The sequence below is a fragment of the Coturnix japonica genome, unplaced genomic scaffold (genome assembly GCF_054131305.1).
Source record: "Coturnix japonica strain WE unplaced genomic scaffold, WE-NBRP24 Scf046, whole genome shotgun sequence".
NCBI lineage: Eukaryota > Metazoa > Chordata > Aves > Galliformes > Phasianidae > Coturnix > Coturnix japonica.
The window spans coordinates 2,012,347-2,025,335 of record NW_028188949.1 but is presented as its reverse complement, the minus strand read 5'-3'; the positions used below and the strand labels follow the sequence as shown (position 1 = coordinate 2,025,335).

General features: G+C 48.4%; 1 protein-coding gene across 1 annotated transcript; it reads left to right on the top strand.

Annotated features, from left to right (window-relative positions):
• The first annotated feature begins 523 nt into the window (after window positions 1–523).
• LOC146752348 (uncharacterized) lies at window positions 524–3,732 on the top strand. The gene is made up of 4 exons (XM_085531922.1): window positions 524–854; window positions 946–1,047; window positions 1,757–1,942; window positions 2,659–3,732. Exons 2-4 carry the CDS (start codon window positions 1,029–1,031, stop codon window positions 2,802–2,804), a joined length of 351 nt encoding a protein of 116 aa, XP_085388048.1. The 5' UTR covers window positions 524–854; window positions 946–1,028; the 3' UTR covers window positions 2,805–3,732.
• Window positions 3,733–12,989: the final 9,257 nt, after the last annotated feature.

Genomic DNA, 12,989 nt, shown 5'->3' with positions numbered 1-12,989 from the left:
GTGTCCCCACGGCCCTGTAGTACACTTGCCTGGGGCCTGCCTTCCATGGGGGTGTTGCTGGGTAGGGGGTGATGGGCATCTTCTTCCACGTAATCTGTGAGAGATGTGGCACGTGGCCCGGAGATACGCTGCCAGGTGCCAGCCTACGGGTCATCCCGTCCACCCTGCAACTTTGGAAATCATGACCTGAGTTATTCTCCACATCCAGTTACTGAGGGAGAAGGAGATCACACCATATAGTGCATATAAGTGGGAACTTCTCTCATCTGTTCTTGATTCTAGATGATGAGCTTCGTGCTCCCTTTCCGGATGCTCCTTTGGATCCGGACTTCATGCCTGTGCCTGGGGGACAACCCAGGGGTAAGTTGTGAGTGTCTGTTTCCTTGGAGGCTGAAACGTTCATGCTCTCATGGTTTACCTGGGTGCAATTTTACTGGAGATCCTCTCCAGGTCTTCCAAGCCTGTTTGTGCCCGGAAGGGTTTGCACAGATGAGTCATGAGTATTTTTTCTCTCGGAGAGCTGCAGCATTTCAGTGGGAAGGTTACCGCTGCCCCTCTGCAGCTGAGGGAGCCCAGACCTTTGTATTCGGGCTGTGGCATTCCCCAACCACCGCCAGACCCTACAGGTCACTCAGGGAAAAGGAGGCCCCCACATGTGCCGGAAGCTCTCCTCACCTGTGTCTGATCACACTTGTGTCTGCAGGCCCTGTCCCCTGTACGCTCTGCTACTCAGTTGATGCTGTAGTGTGTGACTAAAACTTTTCATGGGTCTTTGGTTGCAGAAGTGCCCCCAGTGTGGGCCTTGCCCGGTCATCGGTTTCCTCCTGTGCTGGAGCCCAGCTGGAATCCCAGCAGTGAGTACTCTGTCTTCACTGACTTGGCTGACTCGCCGCTGATCTTCAGATCTTCATTCACATGATATTTAACTTCATACATTCTGTTAAGGTCCGGAAAGAGAAGAGGATGAATCCACACGAGGAAAATACTCTCAGGGCTCATCCCGTCTCCTGAAGCGACTGCTGAAGGAAATGGAGAAGGCAGAGCGTGGTGGGTATACTTCAGTCTGTTCACTGTGGGACCTGGGAAGCTGAGGTGTGATATACAGGTGTGGGCAGGCTGTAGCCTGCACAGCAGGAAGGGATGGGTCAGAGCCGTGCTGCAGCAGTGTTCCATGTATCACCTTGCAGGTGCTGTCAAGCACCAGAGCTGGTCTGCTGCCAGATGGTCTGCATCCAGCCAAGACCCAGAGGCAGCTGCTCCCCCAGCACAACCATTACTTGTCAGAGCTGCTTTGTGCAGTCGTTGGCACCCAGATGGCAGCAAGTGGCAAAGTGGCAAGCGCTGTGCTTCTGTTCATCCAAAGCCCTCCGTGCAGCTGAGCAAGTTCAAGGCAGGAGGAGCGTCCTAAGCAGGGTTGGCTGCCTTTGCTAATGCTGGAAATGAGGTGGAGGTGCTAATTCTGAAGGCTTGGACTGTGTGTTAGATCTTGGATTTCAGCCTGCAGCTACCTGGCTGTGACGGGCTGGTGACAGCACAGTATGTGAGGGCCTTGCACAGGAGCTGATTTCTCAAGAGGTGTGAGGGAGTCAGCATTGTCCAATAGCTGGGAGGGCCCAAATGCCCTTGGGTAACAGAGGGGCTCACAGTGTACTTGGGGGGGGGGGCTGGACTTTACCTGAGCTTGGGATTGGAGAAGCTCAGTTTTTGATGAGGGCACGTGACATCCCAATCCTACTGCCCTGCTTTCTTTCTAAAGGAACGGACCAACAAAGTGAGAGGGATGCACTCCAGGAAGGTGGATATCCCACACTGCCAGTCCCAGATGCACTCCAGGAAGGTGGATATCCCACACTGCCAGTCCCGGATGCGCTGCAGGAAGGCGGATATCCCACACTGCCCGTCCCGGACAGAGGAATGCAGGCAGCACCAACCGGCATGCCAGGTAATTTCTGTCCCATGATCATACGGTGTCACGAACCAGAGTCACTGCGTGCCTGCAGGCTCTTGCTGCCAGCTCTTGCACACCAGGTCAGCAGCCAGACCTGAGCGTGTGAGCATAGAGCACATGTAAAAGAAGCCAGGGGTGGCTCTCTGAAAATGGCTGGCCTTCGTGGGGTGTGGAAAGTTGTGCCAGCAATGTGCCAGGGAAGGTACTTGCAGACCTCTGTGACCCTGCTCAGCTCCCACCGCTCCCAGATCGCAGAGTTTGCCCTTTTGGAACGAAGCCACCTGAGGGTGATGAGCAGGGTCTTGCGTGGTAGGAGCCTGCAGGAGTGTTTCTCCCCTGGGCTGGCTCTGGCTGTGCCCTGTGCTGGCTGAAGCCTGACCTTCAGCCTGGGGGGCGTCCCACAGGGGGAGCTCAGGACACACATGCCGGGAAAAGCGTGAGGGATTCTGTTCTGTAGCTCTCCCCACGGACCAAGCCCAGACCCCAGAGTACAGCCACAGCTCTCGGCCCAGAGGAGGACACGGGTAGTGCCTGTGCAGCCTCTCCGTACCCAACGAGAGGTGGAAGCAATCCTTCTTGTCCTCCAGTGCTTCGGCACCAGAGACGGAGGCACCCACTGACAAAATGACCTCTTGGGTCCATGAAGCACACTGAGAGATTATCTGTAGCGCAGCTGAAGGTAACGTGGGACATTGTCTCATTTCTTCCAGGGATGAACACAGGCAAAAGCACAGAGGCTGCTGCTCACACATCTGTGCGGAAGTGCCGCATTCCGATGACGGTCTCAGTGATGCTGCTGCCTGCGCTGGTGCTGGCCGTTGGTACTGTGATATGGGTGCTCAAATACTACCTGTGAGTTGGCCTTTCCCCAGAACACCTTATTGCTGCATTTGGCAATGAAGCATTTGTGGTGCCAGGATCCTGGACGGCCAAATCAGCCGCTGGCAGTACACTGCCAGGACTTAGGTTGCAAAGTCTTTCAAGTTTCCCCTTATTTCCTGTCAGTGAGTAGTGCTTTCTGAAACTCATTCTCACAGAGCACGCAAGAGGGAAAAGAGACAGCAGAAGCAGCAGATGGAGCTGGGGAAGGCAACGAGACAGACTCTGACCCAGTCAAACAAGAATCTCCGTAATAGCTCCAGTCCGTTCCATTCTGCCATTGAAGAGGCCCGAAGTCTTCAAGGTCATCTGGAAGACTCGGAGCTTGAACTGAAAGCCATGAAAGAGATCCTTGGGAACAGTCCTGAGTGCTGCCTTCTGTCAGAGGATGGCCCTGAATGTGAGAGCAGAGCTTTTGTCCTTCATCCTGCATACTCCAGGACAGGTATCATCAGCAGTTTGAAGATTCTTAGCTCGACACAGCTACATTCCTGTTGAGGGTCCTAATGAGGACCCAGAAAACGAGCTTCCTCTGACTGCCGGACAAAACGTCATGTCTTTGGAGATGTGGGTGAGAATGGCTGGTTTCAGGGAGAGCTGACAGATGGCACAAGAGGACTGGTCCCTTCCAATTTGGTTGCGGAGCTTTCAGATGATGAACTGGATACACCTGGAGATCCTGTCAGAATTCCTGCACTGCTCCATCTGCAAGACTACCATTGCTCCACTCAATGGAACAACTCGATGTTGAGCAGAATGTGGTTGAGCTCCTTCGGGAACTCTCTGAGGCGACTGACAGCGGAACTGCATAGCTTTATTGTATATTAAAAACAACCAAACAACTGTCCCCTCCCTCTCCCTTCCCCTCGCACCCCTCCCCCCCCCCCTCCCCCCCAAAAAAACAAAAAAAAAGACAAAAAAAAACCCCCAAAACCCTAAAAAAACAACAAAAAACAACCCACCCCCAATAAAACAAAAAACCAAAACCAATTAAAATCTCAACGCTGTTCTTTTTCTGGGATACACTGAGGTGATGCTTCTTCTAGCTTAGACTTTGCAATGAGTTTGTGTCACGGAGTTCTCTCTAGAGCTCACTCGGTGACAGTGGGAACAAACCCAGGGAGAGAAGGAACAAAGAACCTCCCCTCTCTAACAGCGCGGTGCGGCGCGGCCGGGAGGGGAAGGGAAGTAAGATTGCGAGTGGGTCTAGGAGGGAAAAAATGAAAAAAAACCAACGATCTGAGAATGAACAGCAGTTTAACGAACCCAGTGACACTAAACAACAACGATGTTGCAGAACGGCGGGAGAAAAGCAGACGACCACACCTGTCATTGACATGATCAGCGAATCTCGTTTATTCCTTGGCTGCGTGTACCTTTATAATACGGATAATTAGCTCATACATATTGCAAAAGTGGAGCTCATCATTGGTTCCCAATTACATACCATCCCCGAGTATCTTAACAGCTTGTTATCATCCTGAAAGATACTCCCTTGCTGAGTTCCCAGAACCATGGCTAGTTTCTAACCATCACAGGGCATCCTGATGTTCTCACTGTCCTTGCAGGTGTTATGGCTGCTTGATTAACCACACCGTGTTTACGACCCTTCTCAGCTAACTAGCTGTAAAAAACACTCTCTACAGGACCCCACAGATTACCTTCAGAATTCAACAGTTAGTTCTGTTTCCTTTCTGAGTGCATAACAACCTGAGCACATGAATTGAATGACGTGGCTTTTTAGTCTGGTACAAACTCTGCTGTACACTGGAACTTGGTCCATTTGTAAGCAGGACTTTGTCCATCTCTGCAGGACAGCAGAAAACCCTTTGTGCTAATCATGATGCCAAGAAGCAGAATGCGGCAAATGGCAGATGATCCAACTGCTTCAGGTGTTCATTTCCTTAAAACTGCGAATAATTTTGGACTGAGAGTTTGTAAGCAGAACGGAGCTCTTAAAGCTGTCAGAGATTATTTCTGCACTGTTCAATTCTATCTGCATAACATACACAGGATCTCAGAACTGCATTGCTTGAACTGGTGGAACTTGTTGAAGTGAACTGGGATGAGCAAGTTTTAGAACTTAGTCAGAGTGCTGTAAAAAATGGATAATCTCATGAGTATTAAGGTACAGGATTGCTATTTCTGCACTGAATTTGTTTTTATTTTACATGGCTGTGATCTGAAAGTTGCTTGAAACGCAGGCACCTAGGCACTGTTGTGTAACTGAATTTCACACATGATAGGTCCTGAAATATCCTGGAATCTAAAACTCTGACTTGTTTTAAGTCTGCTGCTTGAGTATAATCAGGGTCATAGTGTCTGTGTGCAGTGTTTCTTTCCCTGTAATGCTCCACATCATTTCATTTTGGGAATATTGAAGGAAATGGACTATGTGCCATAACTGTTGTTAGAACAAACTATGTCTGGTGTGATCTTATGCATAGGTTCTGTAACTGCTCTTCACAGCTCAGGTGTTTGACCTTCCTTTTGGTGAAGTGATGAAATACTGCTGGTTTCTATTTGTGCTTCTAGACACCTTGAAGCTCTTAGGAAGAGAACAATTGTCTCCAGTTCTTTTCAGTGATATCAGTAACAGCTCGAGTGCTGCTGCCCACTAGGTAGACCCAAAGAAGCGGATTACAGTGAAACAACACACGAGCTGGACCTGCACGAGGATCACTTGCAAGACAGTGGCTCTGTTGCTTGAAGCCTATTTGCTTCTTCCTGCCGCCACTCTATTACCAAGTATCAACAACCTCTTTCATGATTCAACTTGCAAACGTTTGACACTAACCCTTGTGTTTCTATGCCTTCCTAGGTGATTTGAGCCCTTGTCAACCCCAGAGATCCAAACCAAGTAGTGATGTGCAGTGTGTTTCCATCAATGGAGAGTTCTTATTAAGCATGAATCGCTGCAATTCGGATGACAGCCTTCCACATGGTAACAGTGATGGACACAAGGGGCTCATCCACGTTCATGCTCTCATATCTCCTGGCTCTGCTGAAGATGCTGACCTGAGCCTGCCAGACTCAGCAGTCACCTGCCTGGATTGTGACCCAGCGCCTTTGCAGTGCTGCCCATCCCAAGCACAGCCCGAGTGCCCCAACAGCAGCACCACCATGCAGGAGCAGGTCAGCATCAGTGAGGTGAAGCTGAGCATCTTAGATGGGGACTTAGAGTCAGGCTGCCAGTCCCAGGCACCAGGCAGCAGCACTAGCTCTGAGCCACTCTCATCTTGACAAGAGGGGTCCCATCTTCACCCTTGACCTCTCAAGCCCTCCTGTCTTTTATTGAATAAAGTCACTCTCATGCTCAATCATCGCCTTGACTGCATTCCGAGTCTTCATTCACAGGGATTGCGATGAATGCAACAAACAGCAAGGCAGCTCAGCTTGCAACACTCTGGCTGTGGGGTTCGTGCAGGCAGAGCTCTGGGTTCCCATTTTGCCTGGCTTTGGGATGTCTGCAGCAAGATCTCTACCATTTTGTATGGGAGCAAATAATCTCTAGCATCCAGGTTGCTGCTCATGATAATCCCAGTCTTCCTGGCTGTCGCTTTGTGATACTTTTCAAAGCCTTTTGATACTCTTTGATGCCTTGGCTGCTCCCTAACACCTCTGTCCTCCTGCCATGTTGACTCATGTCTCCCACTTTTAAGCTGGCTTTGCAGATCATCTCCAGCCCTGTCATCATCACGCTGCAGCAGGAGGTGCTCACCTGGCCCAATGACTGGCAGTACTGCTTGTTCTGCAGATGAGCAGCTGCCTCCTCATCTCTTCAGCTACAGTAGTTTTTCTCAGGGCAGTTAGATGCAGTCATGCTCCTCTGGATTTGGTGTGTTAAATCCATGCTGCGTGGCAGCAGTCAGTGCAATACAAAGGTGTTCTGTGTGCCACAGCATTTCTCCAGGGGCTGCCAAAGGTAGAAGCACAACACAGCACCATCCTTCTGACAGTAATGTCTGTGAGTGTTAGACATGTGAGCACTGCATCATCCCCAGCGTGTCAGTGCTTTTCCACACCAACCTGACTCTCACACTCTGCACTGAATGTAACTCTGCTCTTGTGGAGACAAATGCTTTCTGTCACATCCTCCATCCCTGCAACCATTTGCCGGTAGGCAGCTCTTGCAGAAGAATCAAGCAGCAGAACCTTTTGCTCACCCTACAGCATGCAAATGCTATGAAAGCAGAAATAACCTGGCATGCTCTGGGTCTGCAAGGCTGCACAGATGGGAGAGGTAGATTGTGTTTTTGCAGTGGAAGTTTCCAGTATTTTCAGTACATAGTGTAGGCCCTAACTGAATGTATAACCCTCTTGTAAAACAGCTGTATAAGTAGTTTTTCCACCAAGAAAGTTGCTGAACAGAGTTAAGTTCAGACTGGGGGCGTTCTGACGTGGGTAGAATTGAGACAAGCACAAGATAAATACACAGGGTGGGTAGAGCCCAGCACAGGACAGAATGAATGTACTGACTTTTGGAAACATTGCCCTTCTCTGTCCGCAGAAAAGTACAAGGCAGACCTAAAAACAAGAGGTTGGTAATTGACCTTATATGGAAATGAATCCTAGCAACAGTCTTGAGGAGTCTGTGAGCCTGTGATGCTCAACCAATGAGAGCCATGAGAGCATCACCTGCATTGGGTTTAGGGCATAGAACAGAATTGATTTCACTGACTGGTGTGCAGTTTCTCCCTTGCCAACAGGGGATGTGCGCGCAGTATTGCAATAATGAATAAGCACTGCTGCTATCGCTGCCATCTTTGCCTAACTAGAAATCTTTGACTTTGAGAGTTTCTCACACAAGGGGAGAGGGTAAGAAAGTAAAGAGGCACAGAAAACTAAGGGAAACTGCTCTTCTGTATCTTATCTATAAAAATTGATACGATGCTGTCGTGCATTTTTTAATTTATATTTAATTTTTTGCCAATGTCAGTTAGATTGTTTTAAAATATCCACACACCAAAATCTGACTACCAAGCAAATGTAATGAAAATGAAATGAAGGTGAGTTAGCGGAAAGCACAAGGCCATATTATATTAGGCTCTAGCAAATTTACAGGCACTCACTGCACGAAGAGGTAGATCTGAGTTGCACATTATATGATTCCCACAAAGATTAAGGAAATCTGAAGCTTTCAATATATTTTTTTTATGCTTTTCTCATTTCATTTTTTAAACACCTGACCCAGACCCCAACCCTCACAGGAGCTGTAAAGATAACAGCACTAACCCGCAATGTAACTCTAATCCTAACCCTTACCCTGATTCTAAAATCGTCTCTAACTCCAAATGTAACAACAAAAATGATGCTAGAAGTTTGTAGCAAAAGGAACCTTTACCCTGATCATAATCCAAAAAACAATCATTAAGGTAACAATAATCTTTACCTTAAAAGTAATATTAATCAGAGCCCAGATGATGCCTGCATCCAATCAGAAGCATGCTTTGTATTATTTAAGAGTTGTATTTTTTCCAATGAACTCTCTCTATTATCACTTTTATAAAGTAACAGAGTCTGTTCTTTTTCTCCTGACACTATGCCTTACTCCTGACATCCCCTGGAAATGACCCAGATAGGGCACCATCAAAGTAATGCTAATAGTAATGTCAATCCTAAGGGTATCTCTAGCCTCAGTGTTAATGGGACGCTAACAACAATCCCAACAGCCTTAAACATTCTGGTGGTGTGACAGAGGTGCTGCCTTGCACATGCTGGGCAGTCCCATTGCCTGTTAAATGCAGGCGGCAGCGTAGAAACATGATGCCCGTGGTCAGAATGCCCTGTGGCAGATCCTGGCACCGGAGAACTGACCGGAGAACCATGAGAGAACTGACAACAAATCACTCGACATCAGAACCGACCCAGTGGTTATTTACAAGCCTTGGGTGACCCAGACAGGATCTCAGAGTGGTGAATGTAGGTACAGAAGTTGTTACTACTCTGTTTCCTTCTAAAAGCTGCTCAGCTGCTTTGCGTTTCAGACCATCCCTGGCTTCACTGTGTGCATCTGTCCAATTGATACCAGGTGTTTCTTCATCTCGGAAGTTGAGGGGGGCGGGGGAGAGTGGAAACAGAAATCAATTCAATTACTCATTTATTTATTGACAGACATTCACGTTTGCTACGTTTGGAGAAGTTTTTATTTGTTTGCTGTGGTTTGTTTTTTTCTTTTTTTCTTTTTTTTTTTCCCCCTTCCCTCCTCTTCCATCTTTGTGTTCTTCCCCTGTAATCAAAAGAGAACGGATCCCCAGGGTCTGTCCCGCAGACGTTCTTTCCGTGGTCTCTGCTGCCACCTGCTGGCCAATACACGGAACTGCCACTGTTGGGTGTTTGGTGCCACAGGAAGCACAACGCAGATCTGAGTTCTGACCGGTCTACGCAGCAAATCCGCCAATCTTTATTGTGATAAGCCCTCCACATGGCATTGCGCATGCACTCGAACACGCAGCAGGCACAGATTTCTCCTAACTCCGTGAGGAGCAGGCAAGCAGAACAACTGAGCGCACCACTGCTTGTGATTGGGCCACCCCCATCATAGAGATGTGTGTTAGATCTTTTACCCACCCCTGGACTGGCCTTGTTGTTTAATGATAACCTCTGAAATCTGAGTTACTGGTTCTACCACCTGTAGTGTAGAATAGGCAGCCAATAAATGCTTTTCAACTGTGATGTATCTTTATTCTGCTCCATGCCAAACCTGTGACCAAAACCTCATAGGGGTTCACAAAGAACTCTGGCTCTGCCAGAGCCCCCATCCAGACCCTTCTTGAGTTACATTCACATCTAGTTTGGCTGAAAAGGTTGGACTATAAATACTCAGTGCTTGGGCCTGTTTAACAGATATTTTTTCCTGATTATGCTGTCCATCGATCTTTTTAAACTGAACTCCTGCTCTAATCTGGTCTTTAAACATTGGTTGTCTCAAGACCCTAATGGGTCCAGACTGGATTACCCTAGGGGCTGGACGCCTAAGTCATGGCAGCAGATGGTTCTCTGACCTTTCCACCACCATTCAGAGCCTGCATCTGGCTGCAGGCACTCTTGTCTCCCCATCAATTGGGCAGCCTGTTGTATTACAGCACCTGAGGGCCACTGGGGGGTTCAGTATGGATAACATAGACCCATCCTGATGTAAAGGTGATGGCTGTAGGATGAGATCCCTCGTTCCTGATGAAAAATTTATTGACTGGGCTCTCAAAATCATCTTCATAGATTGCCTCTTTCATGCCTAATTCTCTAATATAATTTTGTTAGTCCTCCATAGAGGACCACAGGCTGATATTTAATGGTATGTCATTCTTATTTGGCCATGTTATATGACACACAGCCATAAATCATTCACTGATCAAATGGCTATCCTCATTATGTTGGACAGAACATACAGTCTTTGCCTGAGGGCAGGGTGAGTAGTAATGGATGTCAGTTTTGAAATTTCCAGTCCATTCACCACAGTGCTTTCTGCCTCCATGTCCCATAACCAGAGCAGCTATGCTGGCATGCTCTCTTGGTTTCTGTCTAAACCACTGTACTATATCCATCAGTTCAGCTGCTGTATTATGGGCAGCAGGGTTTGGGGGGTTTGACACTGGTCAGGGCACTCCCACCAGCCTATCCTGCATTATTTTTTTCATTTTTTGGTTACAATCAGTCAGATCTCAAATAGATCTAGTCCAAATGGAACCTCAAAATCTGACCTTTCAGTGCCTTCATTTACAGAGTCCATTTTATACAGATTCCCTTGTACAGGTTCCCCATGGTCTTCCAGAAAGATGTTCCTGATCTTCCATAGGAGAATGATTGAATTAGGTTTTTTCCCCATCAAAACTGCCACCTGTCTTTCCAGTTTTTCAACACTATCATTCAATAGCTGATTTGCATCAGCCTGAGCCTCTTCAGTTATGTTCAGACAGTTCAAGATCATCAGCAGTGGCCATGCCACCATGAACGCAGCTAACTGTCATTCTCAAGTTGTAAGTATGTCTTTGCTAAGACCATGGAAATACTCAGTCAGGTGGGCCAGGGACTCATGGACCCTCCCTCCATCCCACACAGGGCCCCATTTTTCAGTGACAGAAGCAATGCTGCATTTTGAGGATCCTAGGAATCCCAGGACATGCCCTGACAAAAGGTCATTCAAAGGGGTAGTCTTTCCCCATCCAAACCACCCCATGATATTCACAGAATCACAGAATTGTAGGGGTTGGAAGGGACCTCCAGAGACCATTGAGTCCAACCCCCCTGCCAAAGCAGGTTCCCTACACCACGTCGCACAGCTCGGCATCCAGGCAGGTCTTGAATATCTCCAGAGAAGGAGATTCCACCACCTCCCTGGGCAGCCTGTTCCAGTGCTCTGTCACTCTCACCGTAAAGAAGTTATTGCGCACATTAATGCGGAACTTCCTATGCTGAAGTTTCATCCCATTACCCCTAGTCCTGTCCCCACGCACTACTGAAAAGAGACCAGACTCACCACTATGGCTCCCACAGCTCAGGTATTTATAAACCTGGATCCTGTCCCCTCTCAGCCTTCTTTTCTCAAGGCTAATTAGACCCAGTTCCCTCAGTCTCTCCTCATAGGGGAGATGCTCCAGGCCCTTCACCATCTTTGTGGCCCTCCGCTGGACTCTTTCCAAGAGATCCCTGTCTTTTTTGTACTGGGGAGCCCAGAACTGGACACAGTATTCCAGATGAGGCCTCACCAGGGCAGAGTAGAGGGGGAGGATCCTTCGACCTGCTGGACACGCTCTTTTTAATACACCCCAGTATGCCATTGGCCTTTTTGGCTACAAGGGCACACTGCTGGCTCATGGCCAATCTGTTGTCCACCAGGACGCCCAGATCCCTCTCAGCAGAGCTCCTCTCCAGCAGCTCATCCCCCAGCCTGTACTGGTGCATGCAATTATTTCTACCCAGGTGCAAGACTCTACACTTGCTTTTGTTAAACCTCATCCGGTTTCTTACTGCCCAGCTCTCCAGCCTGTCCAGGTCTCGCTGAATGGCATCACAGCCTTCAGGTGTGTCAGCCAATCCTCCCAACTTCGTGTCATCAGGAAACTTGCTGAGGGTGGTCATTGATGAAGATGTTGAACAAGACCGGACCCAGCACAGACCCCTGGGGGACGCCGCTAATTACAGCCCTGCAGCCAGACACTGCACCGCCAACGACAACCCTCTGCACTCTGCCAGTCAGCCAATTCTCGACCCACTTCACTGTCCACTCACCTATCCCATACTTCCTCAACTCTGGTATAAGTATGTCATGGGAGACTGTATCAGTTATAGAGGTTATAGAGTTCAATTCCTGTAGTCAATTTGGCGGCCCAGGTGGGACCAGCTCTGTTCGCTGCAGGACCAGCTGAGAGGGAGACACTTTTGGCGCACCCTGAGATTTCTCTGAAGGACTCCCTTCCTCACCTGATCACTGCAGGGACAGACAAGGACCACCCGTAGGTGGACCAGGTATGTGTATGGTAAGTGGAGCCCATATGTCTTGAGGAGACATCCTACACAGTTTACAGCCATACGTGCTGCTCCCAGGGAGGTGAGCTCATGGCTTTGGTTGCCAGCTGGGGTAGGAAGACTCCTTGGGTGAGTTCCTATGAAAGGGAACTGTATGTCATATGAAGGGAAACAAGAACAAGTACTCTCTCCCAGGTGGTTGGCAATAGGAGAGACCTAGGTTGGTCTCTCCTACGGGTATGGGATATAGTGGATAGCCTGTCAAATGGTAGCCTGGGTTCTCCAAGTTCTAATCACGGGGCTTATAGGTTGTATGTTCAATATTATCATCTGCTTTAAGTGTTTGGTACCGTGTGTCAAGCCGACTCTGGGAAAAACATTAACGTTTGCAACTGGTTGACCAGAGTATGAGTGTTATTAAGATTCCAGCTAGAAAACGTTGTCAGCATTGTGTAGTATGAATAAACCATGGTTTTTGATCTAAATGTCAGAGTGAGTGTGGTGTGAGTGAGACACAGAACAGCTGCAGGGTGAGTGCCGAGTCCCGATCCATGTTTCCTTCCTCCTGTGAGGGAAATGGCCAGACACGGACAAAGTGAAAGACTGTGTTGTCTGTCCACTCATATGTACTTTCTGCTTGTATGTAAGAAGACGGGAGTTTGTACTCTGTAGATTAGTAAGATTGTCCTGAGGAGAG

Excerpts from the sequence above, each read along its gene's own strand:
- LOC146752348 (XM_085531922.1), top strand. Across the intron at positions 1,943-2,658 it reads AGCACCAACCGGCATGCCAG|GGATGAACACAGGCAAAAGC; the intron begins GTAATTTCTGTC and ends CATTTCTTCCAG.